General features: G+C 50.4%; 2 protein-coding genes across 3 annotated transcripts; one reads left to right on the top strand and one right to left on the bottom strand.

The window, feature by feature from the left end:
• Positions 1-2,076: 2,076 nt before the first annotated feature.
• TNK1 (tyrosine kinase non receptor 1) lies at positions 2,077-13,750 on the top strand. The gene is made up of 13 exons (XM_053672670.1): positions 2,077-2,140; positions 3,832-3,996; positions 4,171-4,220; positions 4,371-4,535; positions 4,650-4,805; positions 4,924-5,207; positions 5,473-5,746; positions 11,276-11,370; positions 11,691-11,855; positions 12,107-12,186; positions 12,574-12,854; positions 12,937-13,032; positions 13,118-13,750. The coding sequence occupies exons 2-13, from the start codon at positions 3,834-3,836 to the stop codon at positions 13,229-13,231; spliced, it is 1,923 nt and encodes a 640-aa protein (XP_053528645.1). The 5' UTR covers positions 2,077-2,140; positions 3,832-3,833; the 3' UTR covers positions 13,232-13,750.
• Positions 13,751-13,849: 99 nt separating this feature from the next.
• On the bottom strand, positions 13,850-19,860 carry PLSCR3 (phospholipid scramblase 3). 2 transcript variants are annotated; one of them, XM_053672671.1, is made up of 9 exons: positions 19,592-19,860; positions 19,048-19,264; positions 18,652-18,833; positions 18,149-18,384; positions 18,011-18,053; positions 17,688-17,908; positions 17,275-17,436; positions 14,762-14,923; positions 13,850-14,587 (listed from the first exon to the last, which is right to left on the bottom strand). In XM_053672671.1, the coding sequence occupies exons 3-9, from the start codon at positions 18,656-18,658 to the stop codon at positions 14,531-14,533; spliced, it is 888 nt and encodes a 295-aa protein (XP_053528646.1). In that variant the 5' UTR covers positions 18,659-18,833; positions 19,048-19,264; positions 19,592-19,860; the 3' UTR covers positions 13,850-14,530. The 2 variants fall into 2 exon arrangements, with proteins under 2 accessions (XP_053528646.1, XP_036985107.1); XM_037129212.2 differs by lacking the exons at positions 17,688-17,908; positions 18,652-18,833; positions 19,048-19,264; positions 19,592-19,860 and having other exon boundaries at positions 18,149-18,169.
• Between the last annotated feature and the right edge of the window lie 6,520 nt (positions 19,861-26,380).

The raw sequence follows: 26,380 nt of genomic DNA, 5'->3' as shown, positions 1-26,380 counted from the left end.
AATGGGCACAAGGTAACTTTCTGGGTCTTTATCTGCATTTGCAAATGTGTACATTTCTTGAAATGCTTTAATCTATACAGTTAACTCTGTATGTGTTACTAAATGGAAATTATACCTCAATAAAGTACTGTGATCAGAGAAAGCAATGTTCATGTGGCTATAACAATGGGGGTGGGGAACACCCCACAGTGTGTGGGTTAAACAGCACATCTGACATAGCCAAAGAGAACTGGTGAACAAGAAGATAGAGGTGAAGAGTTACCTGGATTGCATCATGGAGACAAAAAGAATGGAAACATGGAAGAGAGGTTACAAGACACGGGGGACAGAATGAAAAAGTCTAGCAGACTTATACTCAGAGTCCCCAAAGGAAAGAACACAAAAAATGGAGAAAAGAATAGTTGAAGAGATACTCATTGAGAATCTTCCAAAACTGACAAAAGATGCAAATTCATAGATATAGGAAACACAGCATTCCGAGAGGAATAAGTAGAAAAGAATCCATACCTAGATACTCTGTACTAGAACTACAAAAACACTAATATCATTCTAAAAGCAGGGAGAAAAGAGATAAGCTACAAAGGAATAACAGTTACATGAAGCAGACTTTTTCAAAATATTCATTGCACCTATTATACGCCTACATTGTGCCAGGTACCTAGAACACAAGATGAACAAGACAGGCTCAGCTCCGACCCTGTGGAGCCCACAGCATAAAGGGGATGACTGATATGGAGGGAGCAATTACGGTGTGATGAGCTGGTCTAGTTGGAGGGAAGAGAATTGGCAAGAAGACAATACAGGTAGAACTGTGAACTGTTAAGATTTTTCCCATCAATGCTGGAAGATCCCGGGTGTAGCAAGATGGGGTGGGGCTTTTCCTTCCAAGGGACTCAGGACAATGCTGCTATGCTCACAAATCCTGCCTTAGGACAGGAGACAGAAAAGATATTCTAAGACTGGTGGCTTCCTGAGAACCCCTGAAGGGAAGAAAGAGAGCAAGTTCCTTTTCAGAGCCTTCATCAAGGTCCTGGACTTGTGTACCGGCAGCCACAGGCCAAGTAGCAGTGCACAGAGCCCTGGGGTCAGCAGAGGTGACATGGGGTGAGGGAGGTTAAACCAGAATGAGGCCAGGAAGTGCCAGTGCTGGGGAGGGGTGCCCTGATGCATGGAATACTGCTTTTCACTTAAAAAAAAAATCCTCACCTGTGGGTATACTTATTGATTTAGAGAGAGAGGAAGTGGGGGAGAGAGAGTAACGTCCATGTGAAAAGGAAACCTTGATCGGTACACACCCCAACTGGGGCTTGAATCCCCAACCCAGGTATGTGCCCTGACTAGGATTGAACCCGCAACCTTTTTTGGTATAGGGAACGATGCTCCAAGGAACTGAGTCACCTGGCCAGAGCTGGAGTCCTGCCTTTGATCACAGGACTAGGCACCAAGCTGGGATGGGGCTGAGGAGCCCCTGAGAAGCTCTGCCTCCACCCCAATACACACACAGACAAGACCTCCCATGGGTTTCACTCTGGGGAGCTCCCCCAGAGGTCCTTGAACTTCAGAGCTGGGAAAAGGAAAATGGCTTGAATCTTGGACTCTGTCTAGCAGGGGGTGGGTGACTTTCTGTACCACCATCAGCACTTCTCTGTCCTGGCTTCGTTTCAAAACATCCTGTGCTGGGAAGCTCTATTGGCCAGGGACTAAGGCCTGTTCAGCCTTATCTTTCTAGTGTCCTGGCAGGATGGCTCTATCAGATGCTTATTCATTTAAGGGGGGAGGGGCTCTGGTGAGAGGGTTTGGCGAGATGGGGTGTGGAGGACAGGACAGAGGAGAAATTCTGGAGAGCGGTGAAAAGTCCTTTGGAGAAGGCCGGAAAGAGGGGGAGAAAGTGGAGAGAGTGAGAAGGAAGGCAAGCAAAGGACAGAAGGGAGGTTGCTCAGCGTCTGACCTAGCAGAAGGAGTGGCCGACAACCGCCCTTGCAACCCTCACCATTGCTCACTGGGGAACTGGGGGCGCAGCGCCCGCCAACTCGGGCCAGCCGCCAGGTCCCGCCCTTCGCGCGCCTCAGGCCCCGCCCTTCTCGGGATTTAGTCCTGGCAGCTCAGGAGGCCCGGTAGCCGCCGCTTCCGCCTTTGCCAGGTGAGGGTCCGGGGAAGCTGGAGCGCCGGGGCTGGGGCTGGCGCAGGTGGCGGAGAAGCCATCGCTTGGGGTGCTTCCGCGGGTGCTGAGCCTGTCTGCCCCATCCTCCCTTCTTCTGCCCTCCCCTCCTCGGTCCTTTCCTTCTGCGATAGCTTTTCGTCCAGTCCCCCTTCTCCTGCTTTCCTCTCCCCACTTTGCAAGCAGTCCGACAGCCCAGGGTCCTGGGCTATCTCCTCCCCCGCCCCTGCCCGTGCCCAGTTCCAAGCCCACCTCCGTGTTTCCAAATGGGCCCCAGCTTGTGGTCCCCCTCCTTCTCCCGGCTTAACTAAGCGTGTGGGGGGTGGGGTGGGGGTAGAATCTAGGTGCGTGTACGGAAGAGTTTGTGCAGGCTGCGCAAGCAGCCGCCACCCAGAGCGCCTAGAGCCTTATTTCATAAAGGCTGGTGGAGTTGCCTTGAAGCTAAGTTAGACTGAGTGACTCAGGTGTGCAGGCGGGGCTCCCTACCTGAACTTGAGGTGACCGTGACCAGTACGTGAACTTAAAACCACAAATGCCTGGTTTGATTTCAAATGTTGCTGCCTCCTCCTGTGTAGAAGAGTCAGTGACCTGACTGTCTCCGCCGAGGCGGAAGTGTGCCTGCAGAACTCAGGTGTACGTGCATGCCATTCCTCAGTGTCCCCTGTGCTATGTGTGTTTCTGTGGACCTTGGAGTCTCAGACCCATGGGGCAATGTATTTACAGGGCCCTGCCTCAAGTACAGTTATGTAAGAGGGTATGAGGGTAAGCCTGGTGTTTTATGGTAGCACACTTGGCCATCTCAGAAGTGAGAAGACACATCTGGGTGTCTCAGGCACATTTTTGCAGCATATCTGTACATGTCAGTATATGTGTGTGTGCAGCAGTGCATCTAGGTGTGGGAGGCAGTGTGCCTTTGTATGTGTGTGCACACATGATGTGTGTATCTGTATGTCTGAGGTATGGTGAGTTAGCACATCTGGGCATCTCTGGTATATATGTGGTAGGTCAAAATGCCCCACCTGTACCTGAGGTATCTCAGGTGTGTGCAAGTGTGTGCAGTGGGGTATCTCAGGTCTGAAAGGGCAGTGTCTCTGGGTGTCCTAAGCGTACAGGGGCATTGTGCCATAATATCTCAAGAGTGAGCAGGGGCCCTGGCTGGTGTGGATCAGTGGATTGAGCCCCCGTCTGCCAACCAAGGGGTCGCCTGTGTGATTCCCAGTCAGGGCACATGCCTGGGTTTTGGGCCAAGTCTCCAGTGGGGGGTGCATGAGAGGCAACCACATAGTAATGTTTCTCTCCCTTGCTTTCTCCCTCCCTCCCCTCTCTCTAAAAATAAATAAATAAAATCTTTTAAAAAAAGTGAGCAGGGCTACACACCTGAAATCTATGGTGCTAAAATCTCAGGTGTGAAAGGTCAGGTTTCCCGGTGGTGAAGGGGGTAGAGGACCTCGGGCTTGGGTATGGGGAGCATTCCTCCGGAAGTTTGTATGTGCGAATGGCAGGGTACGCAGCTCTCTCTGATGTGTCTGTCCTTCTACCTGAGTGTTTCTGATGGTTAAGGGGGCAGCTGGGGACCACATCTCTGGTATCTGAGTGTCTCAGGTGCCTATCCTGGGCTGTGTGTCTGGAGGAGAGTAAACCACTATCCTGAGAAGCCGGAGTTCTTTCTCCAGACATGCTCCCGGAGACAGGTTCCCTGTGGCTGCTGAGGCTACTCCAGGACATCCAGCTGGCTCAGTTCTACCCATCCATACTTGAGGAGCTGAATGTTACTCAGCCAGAGCACTTCGACTTTGTGAGACCTGAGGACCTGGACGGCATTGGCATGGGCAGGCCTGGTGAGGGACTCCTGTCCCAAGGCCCTAGTCTCCCCTCCTCCAACCTGTCAGTTGCTACATGCCTCCCCCACTCCCCCTTCCACGCACCAGCCCTCTTCTTGCCTTTAAATCCCTTGCATCGTGTCCACCCCTCCCCTCATACTACTCCAGCCCTCTAATTGTGGCCTCCCTCAGCCCAGCGCAGACTGGCTGAAGCTGTGAAGAGGTACCATTCCAGGAACAAGGTGTGTGTTTGGGGGGTGGGGGGATGAGAGGTTTAAAGGGCCAATTTAGGCTGGGGAATGGGCTGGGCTGAGTGGCAGGGGTATGCAGGGTTCCACACACTTGACTTCTCACTGCTCTTTCATATCCCTGGGGGGTTCGCTTCTGAGCAGAAGGAGACCACCCCACCCTCAGACAGCTCTCCATTCCTCCCTGAGCCAGAGCGGGGACTAAAGTGTCTGATCCCAGAAGGTGCTGTGAGCAGGGGGGAGCTGCTGGGCTCCGGCTGCTTTGGCGTGGTGCACCGGGGGCTGTGGACACTGCCTAGCGGTCAGAGTGTGAGTACTCAGGGAGCCTATTTCATTCTGGGTACCTGGGCCAGCTGGGAGCTCTGCTCTGGCCCTGGGATAGCTGTTCCCTAGGGTGCCTGATGGTGCCTCCCCTACCCCCAGGTCCCAGTGGCTATCAAGTCCCTCAGGGTGACTCCCAAAGGCCCGGTGGGCACAGAGCTGAGGGACTTCCTTCGAGAGGTGTCTGTCATGATGAACTTGGAGCACCCACACTTGCTGCATCTGCATGGGCTCGTACTGGGCCAGCCTCTGCAAATGGTGAGCAGGCCTGACCCAGGCTCCCGGGACAGCCTCGGGGCTGAAGTGAGACAGGAGAATGGCCTTCCAGAGGCCCATGGAGCCCAACCATCGCTCACCGGGCGCTGTGCTCCTGCAGGTGATGGAGCTGGCACCGCTGGGCTCCCTGCACGCACGCTTGACTGCGCCCGCCCCTTCAACCCCGCTGCCGGTAGTCCTGCTATGTCTCTTCCTGCGGCAGTTGGCGGGGGCCATGGCGTACCTGGGGGCCCGGGGACTGGTGCACCGGGACCTCGCTACGCGCAACTTGCTGCTGGCTTCTCCGAGCACAATCAAGGTGGCCGACTTCGGGCTGGTGCGGCAGCTGGGCGGTGCTCCGGGCCGTTACGTTATGGCCGGGCCCCGCCCCATCCCCTATGCCTGGTGAGGTTTGAGTCCGGCGGTAGGTCTCGGAAGCTGGTCGGGAGGATGAGGCTCTGGAGTGCAGTAGCTAGCCGAAGAGAAGTGTGGAGGGAACTGGTCCTTTGAGGGAGACTGGGCACAAAGGAGTCCGTGGGTCTGGAGGGGCTTGTAAAGGAGGACATCTGAGGACCAGTCCCTGCTGAATGGGAGCAAAGGGCCCGTGTTCAATGACAGGTGGGACCTTGGAGGGGCACAGATCCAGCCCCCTTCAGCTCCACTTCCACAGGTGTGCTCCAGAGAGCCTTCGCCAGGGGACCTTCTCTTCTGCCTCTGACGTGTGGATGTTTGGGGTGACGCTGTGGGAGATGTTCTCTGGGGGCAAGGAGCCCTGGGCCTGGGTCCCGCCATACCTCATCCTGCAGCGGCTGGAGAAGGACCAAGCCCGGCTGCCTAGGCCTCCTTTCTGCTCCAAGGCCCTCTACACCCTGGCCTTGCACTGCTGGGCCCTCCACCCTGCTGATCGGCCTAGCTTCTCCTGCCTAGAGGGGCTGATCCAAGAGGTGGGAACACTTGCCTCCCCAGATACACTCAGTCTCTCTTCCCCCCATCTTCTCTCCCAGGGTTCCATGCACAAGACCAACAATACTGACTCCTGGGTTTGAGTCTAGGACAGAACAAATTCAGTCCCTACCTGCAGGACGCTAATAGCCCTGGGGAGCAGTTTGGGGCTACACAGATGTAGGCTGAAGGGCTGCTGAAGGAAGCTGGGCCAGAGAAGGAGGAGTACAGAGCAGAAAGCAGTAGAGTAGTTTGCAGTGGGCATTTGACAGGCAGAGGAATGTTTCAGCACAGGAGGGGTAAGTACAGGTAACGAAGGCAGTGGAGATACTCAGGAGCTGCCCCATGGAGGTATTTGCAAGGCATGATAAATAACTGAAATTAACATATAGAGCACTTGATCTGTGTAAGATACTTACTGTACTCAATGTCTTACATGTACGCTTATGCGTGTTCACTCATTTGATCCTGGCAACAACCCAACAAGGTCATTGTTATCTTGACTTTACAGATGGTACAGTTGAGGCACTGGCAGTTTAGGTGACTTGCCTAAGAGGAATAGCTGGGATGTGAACCAGTCTATCTGACTTCAGAGCTATTCCTTAAAGCACTGTACTCTGCTGTTTTTGTTTTTTGAAACTTTTTAAAAATCATTTTTTATTTTTCAATACAATTGACCAATATTATATTGGTTTCAGGTGTACACCCCAGTGATTAGATATTATATAACTTACTAAGTGATCATCCCAATAAATCTCATACCCATCTGACTCGGGGGTGTCCAACCTTGTGGCGTCCCTGGGCCACACTGGAAGACTTGTCTCGGGCCACACATTAAATTCACAAACACTAACAAAAACTGATGAGCAAAAAACAGGTTTTAAGTAAATTTACGATTTTGTGTTGGGATGCACTCATAGCCATCCTGGGCTGCATGTGGTCCATAGGCCACGGGTTGGACACCCCTGCTAGTTGTTGGAATATTATTGACTATATTCCCTATGTGGTACTTTATACCACCATGATCCTTCTGTTACTACCGATTTGTACTTCTTTTTAAAAAAGCTTTTATTTTTTTTTTTTATAAACAAGAACTCTTTTTTTAAAAAAATTTTATGGGGGGGGGGGAGGTTGGGGGGCTTTTAAATTTTTATTACTTATTTTTAGAGAGATGGGAAAGGAGGGCGAAACACCAATGTGTGGTTGCCTCTCACTTGACCCCCACTGGGGACCTGGCCCACAACCCAGGCATGTGCCCTGACTAAGGATTGAACTGGTGACCCTTTGATTCACAGGCCAGCACCCAGTCCACTAGGCCTCACTAGCTAGGACCCAATTTGTACTTCCTAATCCCTTCACCTTTTTCCCCCAACCCCACTATCTGGCAGCCTTCAAAATGTTCTCTGCATATTAGTCTGTTTCTGTTCTGCTTATTTATTGTGTTTTTTAGATTCAAATGTTGATAGATATATATTTATTGCCATTTTATTGTTATTTAAATTAAAAAAAACTATTTTATTAACTTATTTTTAGAGAGAGGGTAAGGGAGAGAGAAAGAGAGGGAGAGAAACATAATGTGTGGTTGCCTTTCACACACCCCCTACTTGGGAACCTGGCCTGCAACCCAGGCATGTGCCTTCAGTGGGAATTGAACTGGCAACCATTTGGTTTGTAGTCCATTTGTAGCACTGGCTCAGTCCACTGAGCTAAACCAGCCAGGGTTATTGTTCTTATTTTAAAAATCCTATTCTCCTTCTTCAAGAAGACCCTTTATATTTCATGTAATACTGGTTTGGTAGTGATGAACTCCTTTAGCTTTTTTTTTTTGTTTGTGAAGCTCTTTATATGTATTTCCATTCTAAATGATAGCTTTGCTGGGTACAGTAATCTTGGTTGTAGGTCCTTGCTTTTCATCACTTTGAGTATTTCTTGCCAGTCCTTTCCAGCCTGCAAAGTTTCTGTTGATAAATCAGCTGACAGTCTTTGTAGCTAACTGCTTTTCTCTTGCTACTTTTAAGATTCTCTCTTCATCTTTAACCTTCTGCTTTTTAATTATTTATTTATGTATCTATTTATTTTAGAGATAGGAAAAAGGAGGGAGGGAGAAGGGAAGAGAAACATCAATCAGTTGCCTCTCATACATACCCAGATCAGGGAATAAACCTGCAACCTAGGCATGTGCCCTGGGTGGGAATCAAACCAGTGACCTTTCACTTTGCAGGATGATGCCAACCAACTGAGCCCCACTGGTCAGGGCTCTCATTTTAATTATGATGTGTCTTGCTATGGGCCTCTTTGGGTTCATCTTGTTTAGGATTCTGTATGCTTCCTGGACTTGTATGTCTATTTCCTTCACGAGGTTAGGGACATTTTTCCTCATTATTTTTTAAAATAGGTTTTCAATTTCTTGCTCTCTCTCTTCTCCTTCTGGCACCCCCATGATGTGAATGTAGGTTTGCTTGAAGTTGTCCCAGAGGCTCTTCACACTATTCTTATCCTCACTTTCTTTGATTCTTTTTCTTTCTTTCTTTCTTTCTTTCTTTCTTTCTTTCTTTCTTTCTCCCCTCCCCTCCCTTCCTTCCTTCCTTCTTTCTTTCTTTCCTTTCTTTCTTTCCTTTTTCTTTCTATTTGACACAGCTCAGGAGCACCATCAGGGGTACTGCTGGCTGCTTGTCATTTATTTCCCACTTCATGGAAAGCACACAGTTATGCCGCGTCAGGAAGGCTCATGTGTGGCTTAGGTAGTAAAGAGCAGGGTTATCTTGACTTCTTTTTTGCTCTTAGGCTGTTCCGATATAAAAGTACCCAGCTGCTTCTGCTTTCTACAGCCTGCCTAGGCTATGGGTGGGGCGAGAAGAAGGTAGGGGACAGAGAAGGAGGGGTATTGAAAGGGGCTCTGAGGAGCCTGGTGCCTCTGAAAGTCTGGTGGCTGGTGGTGGCCACTCAGGTGGAGGCCCAGGGTTGACTTTGCCAAGCTGACTGCCAGATGGCTTCCCAAGCCAGGTCCCGGGTGATCATGCTGCTGGAGCCCTAGGGAGACTTTGAGTGCTTTGGGGAAACACTGGCCACAAGCAGAAAAGTGGACTTCCCCCCAAAAGAAACTCACTGACCAGTGACCTAGGTCAGCCTTGGGGAGCCTGGGTGGTAGGGGATGTCTTCCCCAGGATACTTGGCACTTCCGCAGGAGCTGTTACTAAAAGTGAGCACAGGTGGCACAAGTAGTACTTGTTGGTAGCCATGATCAAGGCACTGGAGGTGATGGCTGCTATACTCTTGCTTGTTGACTGGTGGAAACCTTGTGGGCTACTCCTGGTGGGCCTTAGTGTGCAATCATGGGTAGCAGGAATAGGACCTGTGCTAGGCCACAGAGCCCATTTGCAAAGGAGAGCATGGGAGGCTGATCCATGACCAAGATGTGTGGGGCTCTTTCTACTGTTCTGATTAGGTCTTTTTTGCTTCCTTATATTCCAAGTCACTATTTTGATCCTCAGCTTCATCTACTCTACCTTTGACTCCCTGTAAGTTTTTCTTCATTTCAGTTACTGTATCCTGCATTTTTGACTAGTTCTTTTTTATAGTTTCCATGCCCTTTTTTATGCCGTTGAAGTACTCTCTAAGTTCATTGAGCATCCTTCACCCAAGCTAAGGCACTCCAGGTTTGCCCATTGCCCACCCCTTCCTGTGTGTGCTGTAGTTGAGGTTTGATTGCTGATGAAAGAACTTACCCCGGGTCGATCAACTGCAAGGATTGGCTGTGACCACTGTGGAGGATCAGCTATGCAGGGGTCCACCCCACAGATCAGGACTTATGTCAGCGGGGCTCTGGTGCCCCCTGAGTCTGCCCTTCGTGTGTCACTTGTGGAGGTGGTTGGGTGGTGCCTTAAAATGGTCTGAGCTGTAAACCAGGTGTGCTGGCTCTGGGGCCTCCCAGGAGGTGCAGGCCAAAGTCAGCCACTGCTTGTGTTCTGCCCGCGGCCACATGGCATGAGCTACAAAGTGATCTGTAGATAGCTGCTACTTGTGCTGGGTTTGGAGATGTCCAGGAGAGGCCATGCTGCAAATCGAGGCCAACTGCCACCTGTGCTGGGCCTGGGGCCACTTAATGAGAGGTAGGGTGCACACCAAGGTGAGATGTTGCTTGTTTGAGAGATTTTAGGAAAGTCTGAAGCATGAGCTGAGACAGGCCTTTCGTATGGATAAGCCACTGGAAACAACTTGAGTGGGACCAAAAGATGATGAGGTGTGATCTCAGGAAATCAGGGTGGGGCGAACAGTGGTAGCCAGGTTGATGGAGACTCATATGTAGTGACCTCCTGCTAGGTCTATGGGAGAAGGGCTCAGAAAAGGAACAATGGCCTCTTCTAGTGTTCTATCTGGGAGAAAGCTGCCCCTCTAGCTCTTGTGCTGATGTCAGACACTTCATTCCTTCCCTGTATGTCCCTGGTGTTTTTCAAGCTGCTATTCCAGTGTTGGAACTAAAAATGAATGAATCCAAGTCTGTGCATGGGCCCTTTAAGAGGAACTGCCTTGAATGCCAGAGGTCCTCCATCTCACCGACCCATAATCCCTGCTGGTTTTCAGAGCCAGAAGGTATGGGGACTTCTCTTTCTGGCACTAGAACCTTGAGGTGGGAAGCCTGGTGTGGAGCTGGGACCACTTGTTCCATGAGGGAGTGGAGCTCCACTTAACCTCCAGCCAAGATATCCCCCCAATTTTTATTTGCCTTAAGTGGGCATGGGACCAGCCCATTCCACTTCTTTGCCCCTCCTACCAGTATCAATGTGGCTTCTTCCTTATATCCTTAGTTGTAGGACTTGCACTCAGCTAGATTTCAGGTGGTACTAATGATGGTCACTCTGTAGTTTAGTTGCATTTTTGATGTGGCTGTGGGAGGATGCAGGTACTGTGTTTACCTATGCTGCCACCTTGACTGGAAGCCTATACTCTACTGTTGAAGGAGTTTAGTCTTTACTGAGGGCACTCAGGAACCATGGAAGAGTTTTGAGCAGGGAAGTAACAAGGCAACTTTACATACTGTATCACTCTGGCTTGGTGCAGGAATGGACTAAAGGGGAGACACTGAAGATGGAAAGACCAGGTAGGAGACAATGGCTGTGAAGTAAAAGTGATATGAAAAGGTCTGGATGAGGATCAAGACAGTAGAGCTGGAGAGAAATGGAACGTTTCCAGAAGTGCTTGGGAGGTGGATGTGATGGGCCTGGGTACAGCATAAAAGCAGTACATAGGATAATGTTCCACTTGATCTCCCTAGGAAGAAACAGACCCCCCACCCTTTTGTTGCTCTCTGACCCCTAGACTGTGTTCAGCTTGGCATGGAATCCAGGTCTGCCCCCTAACTGGACTACAACTGGGGGACAGGGATAATGTCATCCTGGGCCCAGGACAGAAGACATACCTGGTATGGGTTTGATTGGTGGGTGCATAAAGAGGAGTCTCCTTTCTCACCTCCTCCATGATACCCTCCTGACTCGGGCCAGGAGTGCAGCCACCCTTTCCTCCTGTCTCTACAGGCCTGGCCCCCTGAAGGGCATTGCGTGAGGAACGTCACAGAGCCACATGCTCTGAGGATGGAGCCTGGCGATCCCATCACTGTCATCGAGGGCAGGTGAGGGCCTCATGTTCCTTATGAATCCTCCCAACCTGCCTGACTCTGTTTCCTTTCTGCTTCTCCCCAGCTCCCTCAACTCTGATCCTCTGCTTCATCCCCTTCTCTCCCCATTGGGCCCTGAGAACTCTACCAGGCCTGGTGTCTGGGCTGGAGCCACCATGGGCCCATAGAGCCCTATTGTGTTAGGAACAAAAAGGCGTTCCTTCTTCCGGGCAGATGCAGCTCCATGGCACACAGCTTGTGAGCTGAATGCGGGCAGGAGCCTGGCCTCCACTCCCCCCTTGCTCTCATCCCCATCACCAGTGCCTCTTCCCTAGCCCCAGCTCCACAACCTGGAAAGGCCAGAACGGTCGCACATTGAAAGTGGGCAGCTTCCCAGCCTCAGCAGTGACACTGGAAGACTTGAGGGGCTCCCCAGCCACCTGTCCGGTCCATAGAGGATCCTCTGCCTGGAGAGAGCAAGGCCGAGGAAGCACAGATGGGTGAGGACCTGAAAGAGTGGAGGACAGAGCTGGGCTGGGGGAACTAACCAAGTTCAGCAACTGCTCTGGAGGGGAAGCTTGGGGTGGGTCTAGGATTTGGATCCCAAATCTAGGAGGCTGGATTTGCCTTCCAGGTGGAGCTTCCACACTGGGTCTCAGTCAGCCAGGGAGCCCCAGGGATTCTTTGGGAAGGGACATTGATACGTGTGGGGGATCTGGGGTGGACAATGAACTGGATCACTCTCCAAAAGGGTCAGACCAAAGGCAAAGCTTCGGGAGCTACCTCCAGCAAAGGGTCAGAGAAGGAACACGCCCCTGCAGAGGATAAAAGGTGACTGATGGGAGGCAGGGCCCCAGGTTCTCTGAGATCAAGAGCAACCCTCCAGTTCTGCACCCTGCTCTGAATCCATGCCTCTACATCTATGATTTCCCCATGTGACTTCCTCCCCCCACTCATTCTACCTGTTGACATCCATCCCAGCTGTACTTAAAGATCTGCCTTCTCCACTGAACAGCATTTTCCCATGCACTCGGTTCTTTGGGTCCTCAAGCCTAGGCCTGGGTGTCTGTTCTGCACACCTGTCTTATTGTCCCACCTAACACAAGGACCACCTGAGGATAGCACACACGGAAAATGGGAAGAAGACAGGACCCAGCATCTGGGCTTCCTCTCAAGTTGCTGTTTTGTGTTTGTTTTTTCCCCCCCTGAACTGTGCAGGCATTTCCAAGAGTCTGGAATCTGTTCTTTCCCTGGGCCCCTGCCCCACAGGGGGTGGTTCGAGCCCCCCTGAACGTCGACGTGCCAGAGATGTACCCCAGGGACCCCCAGGCCTGCCACCCTGCCCTCCCTTTGTCTCCAGCTCTTTTCAGCTCAGCCAGCCCCCCAGGGAGCGGCCTTCTTGGCCCAAAAGAGAAGCCCCGCACAATCACCCCTTGGAAGCACCCAGAGGCAGCAAAGCCGCTGTTCCCGATCCCAAGTTGCAGAAGAAGGTTATGGAGGTGAGGTCTCCCTGAGTGGCCTGATGTCCATAAGGGGTCACAAGCTTGGATAGGAGCCTAAGTGAGGCTTTGTCCCCTGCAGGTGGAGCTGAGTGTACATGGAGTCACCCACCAGGAGTGCCAAGTGGCACTGAGAGCCACTGGGGGAGATGTAGTTTCTGCCATCCAGAACCTTAAGGTAAAGCCAGACCCTCCTCTTGGGTTCCCACCTCTCCTGTCCCTGTTCTCTGGCAAGTCAGCTGCCCTCCCTCCCATTTCCACAGGTAGACCAGCTCTTCCACCTGAGTAGCCGGTCCAGAGCCGACTGCCGGCGCATCCTGGAACACTACCAATGGGACCTCTCGGCGGCCAGTCGCTATGTCCTGGCCCGGCCCTGAGCTCCGCTCCCTTAGACCTGGACACCAGCATGCACGAAGGGCCTGACTGTGTGGGACCAAGCAGAACCGGAACAATGTCCTGAAAGGGCATAATTTCCTGCCTGGAGAGAGCCGGCTATGCATAGGTGTAGGAGGAGGCCAGGGTCAGGCCCTGATGAGTGTTTCCTCCTACCCTTGGCCTCTGAAGGCTCAAGCTCCCCTGGCTGCGTCATAGAAGGATCTGGTTTACCTGCCCACCACATTTCCAACCAAGAGGAGGACTTGGAGGAACAGAGCTGCTACACACCGTACCCATAGGAAGCTTCTGCTTGCTACAGAGAATGACCAAGTGGCCATACAGAACCAGGGAAACAGCTATCGTGAACTACCAGCCACCACAGTGGGCCACCTTGGAGGATGGAAGCAGCCATGGACTTGGGGCACACGGCCCAAACTGCCTTGGCTTGGGCCGGGGACATCATGGGTGATGAAAGTTGCTCCTTTGGACTCACGGACACTTGATCCTGGCAGCTCGGGTCACAAGACAGGCAGCCCCCACCCCACCCAGCTGCCACATGTCCCTTTGTTTCCCACGCCAACTCTTTTTCTACCCTCTCCCATTACATATATCTTCCAGTATCCAAAAAGTTACAAAGTTTATATGAATATAACATACAAAGATGCAGCCTCCTTTGTAAGAACATGGAAGGAGGGGTGGTTAAGTAAGGCAGAGGAAGCTGCAGCAAGCACCAGCTATGAGAATGGCCCACGGGGAAGAGGAGGTCCGCGCCGAGGCCTAGGCCCTAGAGCTGTAGCTGGGGATGTGGGGACCCCCTCTGAGTGCCACGGTCTGAGGCTGAACTAAGTGGTCAAGCTGACACAGCGAAGGGTGGCCATATCAGCCGTCTTTGGTGCTGCTTACCCTCTCCACCCCAGCTTCCTTTGTGAAACCCCAGAGCCTTGGATTCCAAAAACCAGAGCAGAGGCCCCAGAAGTCGGTAGGAGGAAGTGAATAGGGAAAGTCTGAAAGCCAATATGCCGATATGCCTTGTGCTGAGGGATTGCCAGAGACAGTGGTGAGAGGTAGCAGGGGAAGGGCTCTCATACATACCCTTCTGTGGGGGCCACAGGTGAAGGAGGCCAGGGGAAGAGGGTAGGAGTGGGGCACCATGGCCCCCAGCCTCTTAGGCATCCCTGTTTGTCCCCTGTAGTGTACATGGAGGAAAGGGGCTGCCTCTGAGGAGGGGCCAGGCCAGGCCAGGCCAGGTGACCATCTCGGATTCTGGTTGCGGTGATAGTCTCCTCACCCTGAGGTGATGTCTAACTGGTGATGGCAGAGGGCCCAGTGCCTCCTCGCTTCTCGAAGAACATGTAGTCCTGAGGGGAGGGTACCATCAACAGGAGATGAGGCTGGGCCACCCCGGCTCAGCTACAACAACCCAAGTCTGGAGCTACAACCCCCGATAAAGTCTGTCCCTAAGCCTCTCCTAGTAGGAGACCAGGAAGTGCAGAAAGCCCTCAGTGGGAGCAAAGGAGGAACAGCCGACTCACAATGAGGAATGTGGCTCCCAGCAGCACAGCCTTCACTTTCACATCCAGATCCAGCGGGAACTGCAAGCCAAAGTCATCTGCATCCGTGAGGGCTTCTTGGAGCAGTCCCCCCCACTGCTTGCTGATGCGGCCCACACTGCGGGACTCATCCAGGGTCTTCACCTGTCAGGAAGGGGAGAGGGGAGAAGACAAGACCCAGTTGGAGTAGATGCAACGGCTCTCTCCTCTCTCCAGTCTCACTCCCACTGTCACCCTGTATGAACTGTGCTGGCTCTACACTCAGTGAATCCTCCCAACAGCCTTGGATTTCCATGGGACTTCTGGAGAAACTGAGTCACCTTTGGGCACTGTGAGCAAAAATGAGGATTCAGACGTAGGTCTGTTCCTCTTGAAGGGCCAACATTATCTGCTTTATCTCCTTAGTGTGTGGCTGGTTGCTAGGTTCGTTTTCACTGCCAACAACCCTGCTACCTGCATTTGGTACAGTTTGCGCCCTGCACAAAGTAGCTTGGCCAAGAGGGCAAGGGAGGCTGCTAAAACCCTGGCTGTACCCTATCAGCCAACCAGGCTCCTAAAAGGCTATGTCTGCCCAAAGGGGTGCCTTTCCTCTTCAGAGGAGGGAGAGCTCTGTGCAGCACTCACGCAGGCCTCCACTATAGGGGATCCAAGCCCACCTTTTGACTTTTTGTGGGCGAGAAGGCAGCAGTAAGCAGCCTCCAATAGTTCATGTTTCTCTCTCTTTCTTCCTCTCTCTCTAAAATCAATAAACATATCCTTGGGTGAGGGTAAAAAAACAATTGAGCTTTGACCGGTGTGGCTCAGCTGGTTGGGTGATGTCTTGCAAAGCAAAAGATCACCAGTTCAGTTCTTGGTCTCAGTGCATACTGGGTTGTGGGTTCTGTCACGGGTAGGGACGTGTGCAAGGGTCTTTCCACTGAACTCTCTGGGCCTACCAGCAATAGGCCCTGCTGACGTAGGTGGTAATTCACAGTGACTCCCTGGTCCTTTTCCTACGTTCATTCTCCAGTGACTAGAACTAATGTGATTTCCTTCTATGTTCTTCCCAACCTTCCCCTACTGTCCTACACCTCTGAGGCACTTCCGGCAGACTAGTCCCGAGCTGGGCAGGGTCTTTCCAGGGTCTCTCCCAGCCAACCCTGTGGTCCCAAATATGGACCATCCATAATTATGTACAAGGAAGACTGGCCCTCTGAGAACCCCACAGTCTATACGTTTCTATTAGAAGTCCCCAAGTAGGCCATGGCTGGTGTGGCTCAGTGGACTGAGCACCGGCCTGCAAACCAAAGGGCTGCTGGTTCAATTCCCAGTCAGGGCACATGCCTGGATTGCGGGCCAGGTCCCCAATGACAGATGCACACATTGATGTTTCTCTCCCTCTCTTACTCTCTCCCTTCCCCTCTCTAAAAAGAAAAAAATCTTAAAAAGAAAAAATAGAAGTCATTGAGTTGTCTCTTTCCCAACCAGTTCCTGTCGGAATCTCCCTTCAGCTGCTAAGGGGATTCCATTTTTTTAAAAAGATTTTATTTATTTATTTTTAGAGAGAGGAGGGGGGAGAAAGAGAGGGAGAGAAACATTAATGTGAGAAACACGAATCATTTGCCCCTTGCATGTGCCCCAATTGGCAACAGAACCCACAACCCAGGCATGTGTCCAGACCAAGAACTGAACTGGTGAACTTCTGCTTTGCCCAACCAGCTGAGCCACACCAGTCAGGGCTCAGTTTTGTTTTGTTTTTTTTTAATCCTCACCTAAAGATGTTTATTGATTTTAGAGAGAGAGGAAGTGGGGGGAGAGAAAGAGAAACACTGACATGAGAAACATGGATCCATTGCCTCCTGCACATACCCTGACCAGGGATTGAACCCACAACCTTTTGGTGCATGAGACAATACTCCAACCAACTGAGCCACCTGGCCAGGGCAAGGTAATCATCCCTTAAAGAATTCAAGTGTCTGTGAAGTGACTTTGTCTAAAGCTGCTTCCCAGGCCTCACCCTGAAACTGTCACCACTTGAGTTCTCCAGGCTCTATGCTGGTGACAGGAATGCATGGTGTGAAGGATATCACCTGGATTCCACATTGGAGGGGCCATTTGGGGTTCTAGGTTGGCAAGCAAGCCACTTAGTGCTTGCTCCAGGGCCAGAGCTCACAGACTCACACACAGTAGCCACAATGGTCCAGCCCACCGCAGACCCAATAATCATCCTTCACCCTAAATCCAGCCTGGCCTTAGATTATGCCCCCCTCAACATAGGGCTGCAAGTAACAATTAACATTTAACAATCAAGATGCAACCCTCTTTGGCATGTTTTCATAACACCATGGAGTCATCCTATTTCTGAATGGAGAAACATTGGAAATGTGGTAGGAGTCACAGTAAATTTGGATTGATGAGATAGGTGTCTTGACCTTAGTAGTGTTGGCCACGTGGCCTGGTAGAAGCTGCCATCTTGATTTATGAAGTTTCCAGGAATTTCCCCTTATTCCTGATACCTCAAAGTTGGTGTCTGTGCCGCAACCACAGGTCGAGCAGGGCCCCACCACTCGCAGGACCGTGTGGCGATCTGCATCCTGAATGGAAAACTTGGGGAGGAAGGGATGCCAGGTCTGTAGCACGTGGCCAATGGTGGTGCCGGGTGGAGACTGTACTTCCATCTGAAGTGGGAGGCAGACAGGGTTACTGCTGAGTCAGGGCACCCTGGCCCAAGATCTCATTATTCCAGCCCTGTCTCCTGTTTATCTTCAAAAGACCTCTTTCAGTAGACCACCTGTTATCCCTCTCACTAGACCTCCGATGCCAGCTGTTCACACCCATGCCTCATGCTCGTGACGCTCCATCATTGGTCCTCTGCATTACTGCCTATCCCCTATCCAAACCTCTCCCTGACCCATCCCTCTCCACCCACCTCCTGGAGGCCGCAGGGGCAGCAGCTGCAGCCACAGTGGAGTGGGCGGAGCAGGCGCAGCACCTCTCTGTCCCCAGGGTCCACCAGACGGACACGAAGGGGCCGGCGGGCGCCACAGCACAGACGGGCACAGCAGTTGCTCTCTTCAGCCGCCTGACCCAGGGGCTGCCCAGCCCCTGAGCGCAGTTCATACCGGTTACTTGTCTCCCAGCCTAGGAGTGCTGCCAATGGGTGACAGGGAGGCTCAGGCATCAGAGCCTACCCAAGAGTCCACTATCTCCGTCCCCCATCACAAGGCCCAACCTACTCGTCCTTCAACTCACTTTCCACTCGTTCAGCCTTCTGGTGAATCAAGATCTGATCGATCTGGAAAAAGAGTAAGGGCCATGACCACCTCAGCTGGCAGGCCTGCATCCTTTGGTCGCTTCCCAGTCATTCCTCCCTCCACACCTCCTACTCACCTGCACCAGGAATTCGAGGCCAGAAGGCACCCCGGGCAGTGGCAAGAGAGGGGCAGCAGGCCCTGGGACACTAGGGCCAGGTGAGGGGAAGAGAGCGAAGCCAGGAGCAGGGGCAGGCACGTGGGTGGGCAATGGCGCCTGCCCTGACCCAGGATGCTGTGCTGCCTCTGGGTACCCAGCAGTCACAGGGTAGGGAGGAGGGGGCGAAGGGGTGTAGCCTTTGGGGGGCAAGTATCCTGTAGGGGGACAAGGGTAGATAAGAAAGGAACCTGTGGCCACATCCCCTTTCCTTTAGCCCGTGGGAGACCGCGAGGCTGCAGGGGAAATGTGGTGAGAACAGACTGACAAAGGTAGGGAGGAGAAGCAGGGCGGAGGCTTCCTGGGAGGAAGGGAGGGGCCCCACCCAGCCAGTCCGAGCACATTCCTGGAGGATGCGTTTGACACCCATCTCCCAAGTCCGTGGGGAGGGGATAACGGAGACCCTCAGCCTTGCATCCACTCACCTGCCATTGGAAAGGGATGAGGGTTCGTGGGTTGTGGGTGTCCCGGAAGCGCTTAGTTCTAGAAGTGGAGGCAACCTCGGAGACAGCCAGACAGACACAGAGACAGACACAAAGACGGACAGGAAAACGCGAAGAGACAGCTGCGCCCGGTGCCCACCCAGGGTCTTTTGGGCGGCACCTTTCTGACTCGGGGAGAAACCGAAAGTGTCAGCAGTCGGGGCAGAGTGCCTGGGACCCTGGATTCCCTCTGGGGTTTCCAGAACCGCCCCCTCCCTTTGTTCTCCCATTCTCCGCGGAGGCGGCTGTTAGCAAACGGCAGGACAGATGGACCCGCAATCAGACCGACGGCCCGACCTCGAGGGAGGTGTCCTGACCCTTCTGCGCCCCGCAGCTCACCTGAAGCCCCTAGAGTAGTGGGGTGCCCAGCGCTCCGAGGCTCACGAGAGCTAGTGGAGGCGGGCCCAGATGTGACCCCGCCCCTTAGACCGTCTAGGTCCCGCCCCTGGCCTGGAAGCCGCGCTTGCGTAGAAAGGATGTCTGCTCTCCAGCCTGGCGGTGGACACTGGAGCGCGGGTTCCTTTGCTTGGTTGGCGTCTCCGCCTCTTCCGTTTGACTGCCGAAGGCCAGAGAGGAAGCTCTCTCGGGGAGGGCACCCTGCTGAGGCCTATTCCTGCTACCCCCGCTACGTCTGCGTGCGGTCAGTGCTCAACGCCCCTTGATAGAAAGCGAGGGCAGTTGGCACCGGTCGGGACCCCAGGCTCCTTCTCCCAACGGCGATTCGGGCCTCGCTGACGCAAAGGAACACCCTTCACACTCATTCATTGGACTCTAGAACTAGTTCCTGGCTCCCTTTCTACCTCCCTGGAGCTCCCTCGCTGGCTGTCTCTTCTCCCTGATGCTACAGTGACCCATATAGATACCTTGCAATGATAGTACTTACTTCGCGCGTGCTGGGCCGCACCAGTGACAGGTAGTCACATAGTGTCAACAGTGAGTGTGCAGGATGTTAGATTCAGGGAGACCAGAAGAGGCAGCACAATTAGCAGGAAAGGCTTCCTCCAAAAGTAATCCCTTCTTTTAAGTCCTAGGCAGGGTCTCCAGTTGTGAGGGAGTCCTCCGCCTTGGGGTCCTATAGGTTAAATGGCAAGAGATGAGTTTAGAGAGGGAGGCCAGCTTATGTGCACAGATGCCTGTTGGAGTTGGGACTTGGTCCCAAGGGCATCAGGGAGCCCACTGAAAGATTTTTAAGACCATATGTAATTAAGAAAAGTTTAAGGTCTAATTTTGTTTTAGAAACACCATTAAAACTGCAATGCGGAGAACAATGGGGACACCGAGGCTGAGTTGTTGGCAGTAGACTGGGGGAGAAGATGGCTGGGGCAGACAGATTGAAGTGGCAGATTTTGGAGATATTTAGACAATAGAGAACTTGTTTGGGGCCCTTACCTGTGTGGCTCAGTTGGTTGGGTGTCGTACAACTAAGTAAAAGGTCACTCGTTTAATTCCCTTCCTATTAGGGAATGTGTCCGGGCTGCAGGCCAGTCCCCAGTGAGGCATGTGCAAGATGCAACCAATCATTGTTTCTCTCACACATCCATGTCTCTCCTTCTCCTCCCTTTCTTCCCCTCTCTCTAAGAATAAATAATTTTTGAAAAACAAAACTTGTTTGGGGATGAGATGTGATGGTAAAAAAGTCAAGGATGACCTCAAGTGCCTGCCTATTGATCAGGCTGATGAAAGAGAAACTCATCAAGATAAACATGGGGAGCCCTGGCTGGTGACACTCAGTGGATTGAGTGCTGGCCTGCAAACCATAGGATCACTGGTTCGATTCCCAGTCAGGGCACATGCCTGGGTTGCGGGCTGCGTCCCCAGTTGGGGGCATGTGAGAGGCAACGACACATCAATGTTTATCTCCCTCTCTTTCCCTCTTCCTTCCCCTCTCTCTAAAAATAAATAAATAAACTCTTTTAAAAAATAAAATAAAGAGTGTGGATTAGGAAGGCATCACCAGGAAGGTGATAGTTAAGTATAAACTTAAAGGAGGTCAAGGGCTGAGACTTGGAGACTTCTAAGTGAAGAGTGTTTCAAGGAGAGGAAACAGCCCAAGGACCTGGAGGCAGAAGCATGCTTTACTTGTTCAGTGAACAAAAAGAAGGCTAATGTAGCTGGAACAGAATGAATGAGAGGAAGGTAAGAGAGGTCACAGGAGGCCAGGTCACATACAGCCATGTAGACCGTTGGATTACATTTTGAGTAAGATGGGAAATAGTAGAGGGTTCAGAGACATGAGACTCATATACTGAAACAATAGTCTTCAACTCGTCACAAGTTAGAATCAGCTGGGGTGCTTTAAAAAGTTGGGCCCCACTTTATATAATCTAACTTAGAATATCTGGGGTGAGATGCAGACATAACTTTTTGAGAATTCTTCAGCAGATTTTAATGTGCAGCTAAGGCTGAGGACTACTGTTTGGTGTTCTCTCTCTCCCCTCCCTCTCCTTTGTCCAGAGTAGGCAATAGGTAGGAAAGGCAGAAGAAGACCCTTGCAAAAAACTAGGTAACATTTGATGGTGGCTTTGGGCTAGGGGCCAGAGTGGTAGCAGTGCTGGTAGGGGGAAATGGTGAAGATTCCAGCTATGTCTTTGAGCCAACAGCACTTGATGATGGCTTGGATGTAGGATGTGGGAAAAAGGGAAGTCAAAGTTGACTCAGGCTTGGCCCAGGAGACCCTTCACAGAGTGGGCTCCACGTTTACTCTCGTCTTTTCTGGCTGCCCACTCCATCCTAAGTGCTCCAGGCACTCCTGTTTTCCCTCCTGGGTTTTTTAAAAAGATTTTTATTAATTTACTTTTAGAGAAGAAGAGTGGGAGAAAAAGGAGATAAACAGTGTGTGAGAGATACAGCAATCAGTTGCCTCTTGCACACCCCCAACTGGGGACCAGGTCCCCCAACCCAGACATGTGCCCTGACTGGGAATCTGACAGGCAACCTTTCAGTTTGTGGGACATCACCCAACCAGGCCACATCAGTCAGGACTCCCTCTTATTTTGTTAGCAGTGTGATTTTGTCCCTTTAATTATGCATGCTGAAAACCCAGCGGTAGACTGAAATCTTACCAGTTTCCAAAGGCAAAACAAACCCACTGTTTCAATGTTACAATGTGTTTCTACTTGTAAGGGTGAACACAGTATCAAATTATGTTTTAAAGAGTCTATCTTCACTGTTTTTTTGTTGTTGTTGTATATAAAGTGTTTGTTGAGATGATTCCCCACTCATCTTGATTCGGGGTGGTTTTAGTGCTGCGTCCTTCTGAAAGAACATACTTCTGGAAGCCCGGCTTTTCCTCCTGTAGTCCATCAGAGAAGCCAACACACAAAATGACCGCTTGTGCATGGCTAAGACGGTGGTGATGTTACAGCGTCCTGGGCACTTCACATCCATGAAGTAGAAATTGGGACTCTGTACCATGAGCTTCTTCTTATGTCTCCTCTTCTCTTTGGAGAGGGTAAAGGAGATTCTTAGCAAGAGGCACGTTGTCATGCAGAGGGCATCGTCTCAAGAAAGTGTCTTCACTGTTGAAATCTGAGTTTCTTGGTATGTGCATGAAGGAAAGAACTTAGCTCTGGGAATTGGACAGAAGAGAGTTTGAATCATAGCTTACTCGGGTCCTAGCTGTATGACATAGACCAAGTCACTGTATTTCTTTTAGCTTCACTTACCACCAACTTTTGGGACTGTTGAGAAGACTGGATGCAATATGTAGTAATAATAGGAACAAATTATCAAACAGGACTTATTTATATTGGTTCCTCAAGAGCCAAGCCCACTGGCAGGACCAAAGCTAAGTAAGGTATTCAGGATCACATTACTGGAGGGTGGCCGTTCCGGAAGCCGAGATCTCCCCCCTAGAGGTTCCCTATGTCCCAGACATTGCCTGAGATGAAGGATGGAAATGGATCAAGAGCACTAAACTGGGAGGTAGGAGCCTGAAGATCCAGTGCATTCTGGGCTACTCTGGAGGTTCCCTTAGGGCTCTTATTTTACTCATCTTTAAATAAATTTAAAAAATATTGTGATCCTCTATGCCTCAGATCATGTCTCATTGCTTAGATATAAACGCTTCAGTGGCTCCCCAACATTTTCAGAAAACAGTCCCAGCTCTCAGCAGTCTCCACTATTTGGCCCTTGCTGTCAGTACCTTTCACTACTACCCTCTCATGATCTTCAAGCCAGTCACCAGGAATCCTTTCAGGTTTTGAATGCACCGGGCTCTCTCCTCATCACCTAACTGCTTCAAGTCTCCACTCAAGTCTAACACTGCTACACTGCAGCTGCTACAGGAGTTGGAACTCAATAGGAACTAAAGTGGGAGATGGAAACTCTGAATTTAAAAGTATGCAGATCCTGCCCTGGCTGGCATGGCTCAGTGGATTGAGTGTGGGCCTGCGAACCTTTAGGATGGCGGTTCAATTCCCAGTCAGGGCACATGCCTGGGTTGTGGGCCAGTTCCCAGCAGGGGATGCACTGGAGGTGACCATACATTGATGTTTCTCTCCCTCCCTCCTTCTCTTCCCCTCTAAAGATAAATAAATAAAATCTTTAAAGAAATGCTTAAAAAAAAAGTATGCAGAGCCTAATTAAAGTTGTGGGGCTAAATGAGATTACCTAAAAATCTTCAATTAGAGAAGTCATCTGTACTTTTTTGAATGCATACCTTCAGAAAAATTAAGTACACAACTCCTGTATATTACACTGATATGCACTTTATAAAACATACACAAAGGTAGAAATTAAAAAGAATGAAATAAAAAACATATATATAGGAGTTCTAATTTCTTCATTAAAATTTGGAAACCAGCCCTGGATGGTATAGGTCAGTGGATTGAGTGTGGGCTGCCACCCAAAGGGTCGACAGTTCAATTTCCCATCAGGGCACATGCCTGGGTTGCGGGCCAGGTCCCTAGTGGAGGCCATGTGAGAGGAACCACACATTGATGTTTCTCTCCCTCTTTCTCCCTTCCTTCCCTCTCTCTAAAAATAAATACAGAAAATCTTTTAAAAATATATAATTAAATTAAAAAATTAGAAACCACTGAATTAAACCAAATAGGGGAGGAAAAGCTAGCTGAGTGGCCACACAGACGGGAAAAAGCAGCAGAGTGGTGTCATGGAAGCAACATGTTGGACTTCAAGGACAGCATGGCCAACTGTGTCAAACGCTGCAGAGAGGCCAAGGAAAATGAGATTGAAAATCATCCATTAGATCTGGCAACCAGGAGGTCATAGTGAGTCACAGGATCCTTCCAAGAGCATTTATGGGAAAGAAATGAAAGACCGACCAGAGTGGGTTGCAGAATAAACTTGAGTCCAGACCTCTCTTCCAAGCTCAAACAACTCGAGTTACCCAGCTACCTGCCTGGCACCTCCAAGTAACATCTCTTACACATTTTGGAAGCAACGTGTCCCAAACTAACCTGATTTGCACCCCCCCCCCCACTAATTGCCCCACCTTTGGTTTTTCCCACCTGAGTAACAGTGCCTCTACCCAATCAGGTGCATAAGCCAGAACTCTCCCTCTCATCCAGTGTGCAAAGCATCAGCAAGTTCTATCAGCACTACCTTAAAACTATATTCTGAATGAGATCACTTTCACCACCTCTCCCACCATAAACCAAGGCACCATCACCATCTCACCCCTGGACCTCATCAGTGGCCTCCTGACTGGTCTCCCTGTTGCCATCCTCCGACTGGTTCTCCAGATATTTTAAACATATCAGATTCTAGCACTCTCACTTTAAAAATCTTTCAACGATTTATTGCTGCACAACAAAGAAATTCCAAGTGTCTGCCTGCAAGGCCTGCACTGGCCATCCAGGCCCCCAATCACTCACCCAGTGTTGACCACACTGATTTTACTTCTTCCAACTCAGTTTTCTCCTGCCTCAAAGATTTTGAACTGCTCCTTTTGGGCCTGTTTTACCAGCTAGTTTTTCTGTCTAGCATACACTTCCTTCCACCTTTTCAAGCGCACCCTCCACTACTCCACAGTTCTATTGCCTCCGTTCTTTTCCTTCAAGCCCAGAACAGCTCCAATGATATATTTCTTTAGTCATTTAAGGTCCATTTCCACTACTAAATAGGAAGTTCTGTTAGGGAAAGGATGGCATCTATCTTGTTCACAGTTGAATTTCCTTGTGTTTGATACATGATCAATACTTGATGAGCATTGACTTAATAAATGATGCCCCCTAAATATCTGCCAGTTCTCTTCATGCTGTGGGAGCTACCCCAGCCTGCCTTGTCACTTTTTATCACTCCTGTTTTCAGAAACTCGGCTCACACGGGATTCCTTTATCCCATACTTCTCCACTCCCACCTCTTTGTTTGCTGTGTTTCCTTCACACAACTGAGTTCTTTCAAGGTTCACCTCAAATATTGTGAAACATTTTCTGACCCCTAGTAGATGATATTCTATCCCTTCTTTGAACCCCCAAGTATACTGTAACTACAGTAGCCCTCCTATATCCAAAGGGGATACATTCCAAAACCCCCGGTGTGTGCCTGAAACTGCAGATAGTACTGAACCCTACATACATTTTTTCTTTTATTTTATCTGCTTTTTCCTGCTGGACTGTTGGCTGGCATCTTTGTATAGAAGACTCAATGATTTTTGGCATGACAGGTTGCCATCTATCAGGACATGTTTCCTCTTCATGTCTTCCACCCAATTTAATGCCTTTTCCATTTTGACACAGAATTTCCCAAGCATTGTGGCTGTAACTTTTGAAGCTTAAGGTGTGACAGCAAAACAAGCACAAATTTCTTCCCTCTTCACAACTTCACAGATAGAAGCTTCGTTCTGACTGTAAATCTTAGCAACCTCAGCATGACTTTTTTTTTTCCTTTCCTTAAGTCAAGAACTTTCACCTTTTCACTTAGAGAAACACTTCATAGCTTCTCTTTGGCATATCTGAATTGCCAGCATCAGTACTCTTGTGCTTTGGGGCCATTATTAAGTAAATTAAGGGCTACCAAACACAAGCAATGCAATACCCTAACAGTCAATCTGATAACTGAGATGGCTACTAAGTAAATAATGGGCTAGTAACTCTGGACAAAGGGGTGATTCACATCACAGTGAGACAGTGCAGGGTGGCGTGAGATTTCATCACACTACTTAGAACAGTGTACCATCTGCAACTTAGGTATTGTTTATTTCTGGAATTTTCTATTTTGCATTTTTGGGCCATGGATGACCATGGGTAACTAAAACTGTGCAAAATAAAATCATGGAAAGTAAAACCACAAATAAGAGGGGGCTACTGGAACAGCACTCCTCCCATCCTTCTTCGCCTTAACATTGACTTCTAGAGTAAGTGAGTGCTCGATGAATTTGTGGAATAACAGGGCTGAAAAACACTACCCTACAGCAATCTTCAAATTCTCGTGAGTATCTGAACTACTAGAATCTGAAGATGAGCTTACTGGAATACAGATGCCCAGGCCTCAAAGAGGGCTTCAGTGAGAATCTGCATTATTTCAAGCATTCTTTCTGACTCTGACACCCACCAGTTTAAGAACCTCATAACAAATTAACTTGAGGTGAACAGAATCCCCAGACCCAAAGCTCACTAGTCCGATTCAGTTTAGGAAAGGGAGCGAGTTCAGAAGTTAATAACCCCTACCCTTCCTCCTCCAAGAGGTTAGATGAACAAAGACTCCAAAG

Source organism: Artibeus jamaicensis, unplaced genomic scaffold (genome assembly GCF_021234435.1).
Source record: "Artibeus jamaicensis isolate MK-2021 breed Jamaican fruit bat unplaced genomic scaffold, CSHL_Jam_final contig_781, whole genome shotgun sequence".
Taxonomy (NCBI): domain Eukaryota; kingdom Metazoa; phylum Chordata; class Mammalia; order Chiroptera; family Phyllostomidae; genus Artibeus; species Artibeus jamaicensis.
Note: the sequence above shows the minus strand (reverse complement) of the source record. Positions and strands in the feature narration are given on the sequence as shown.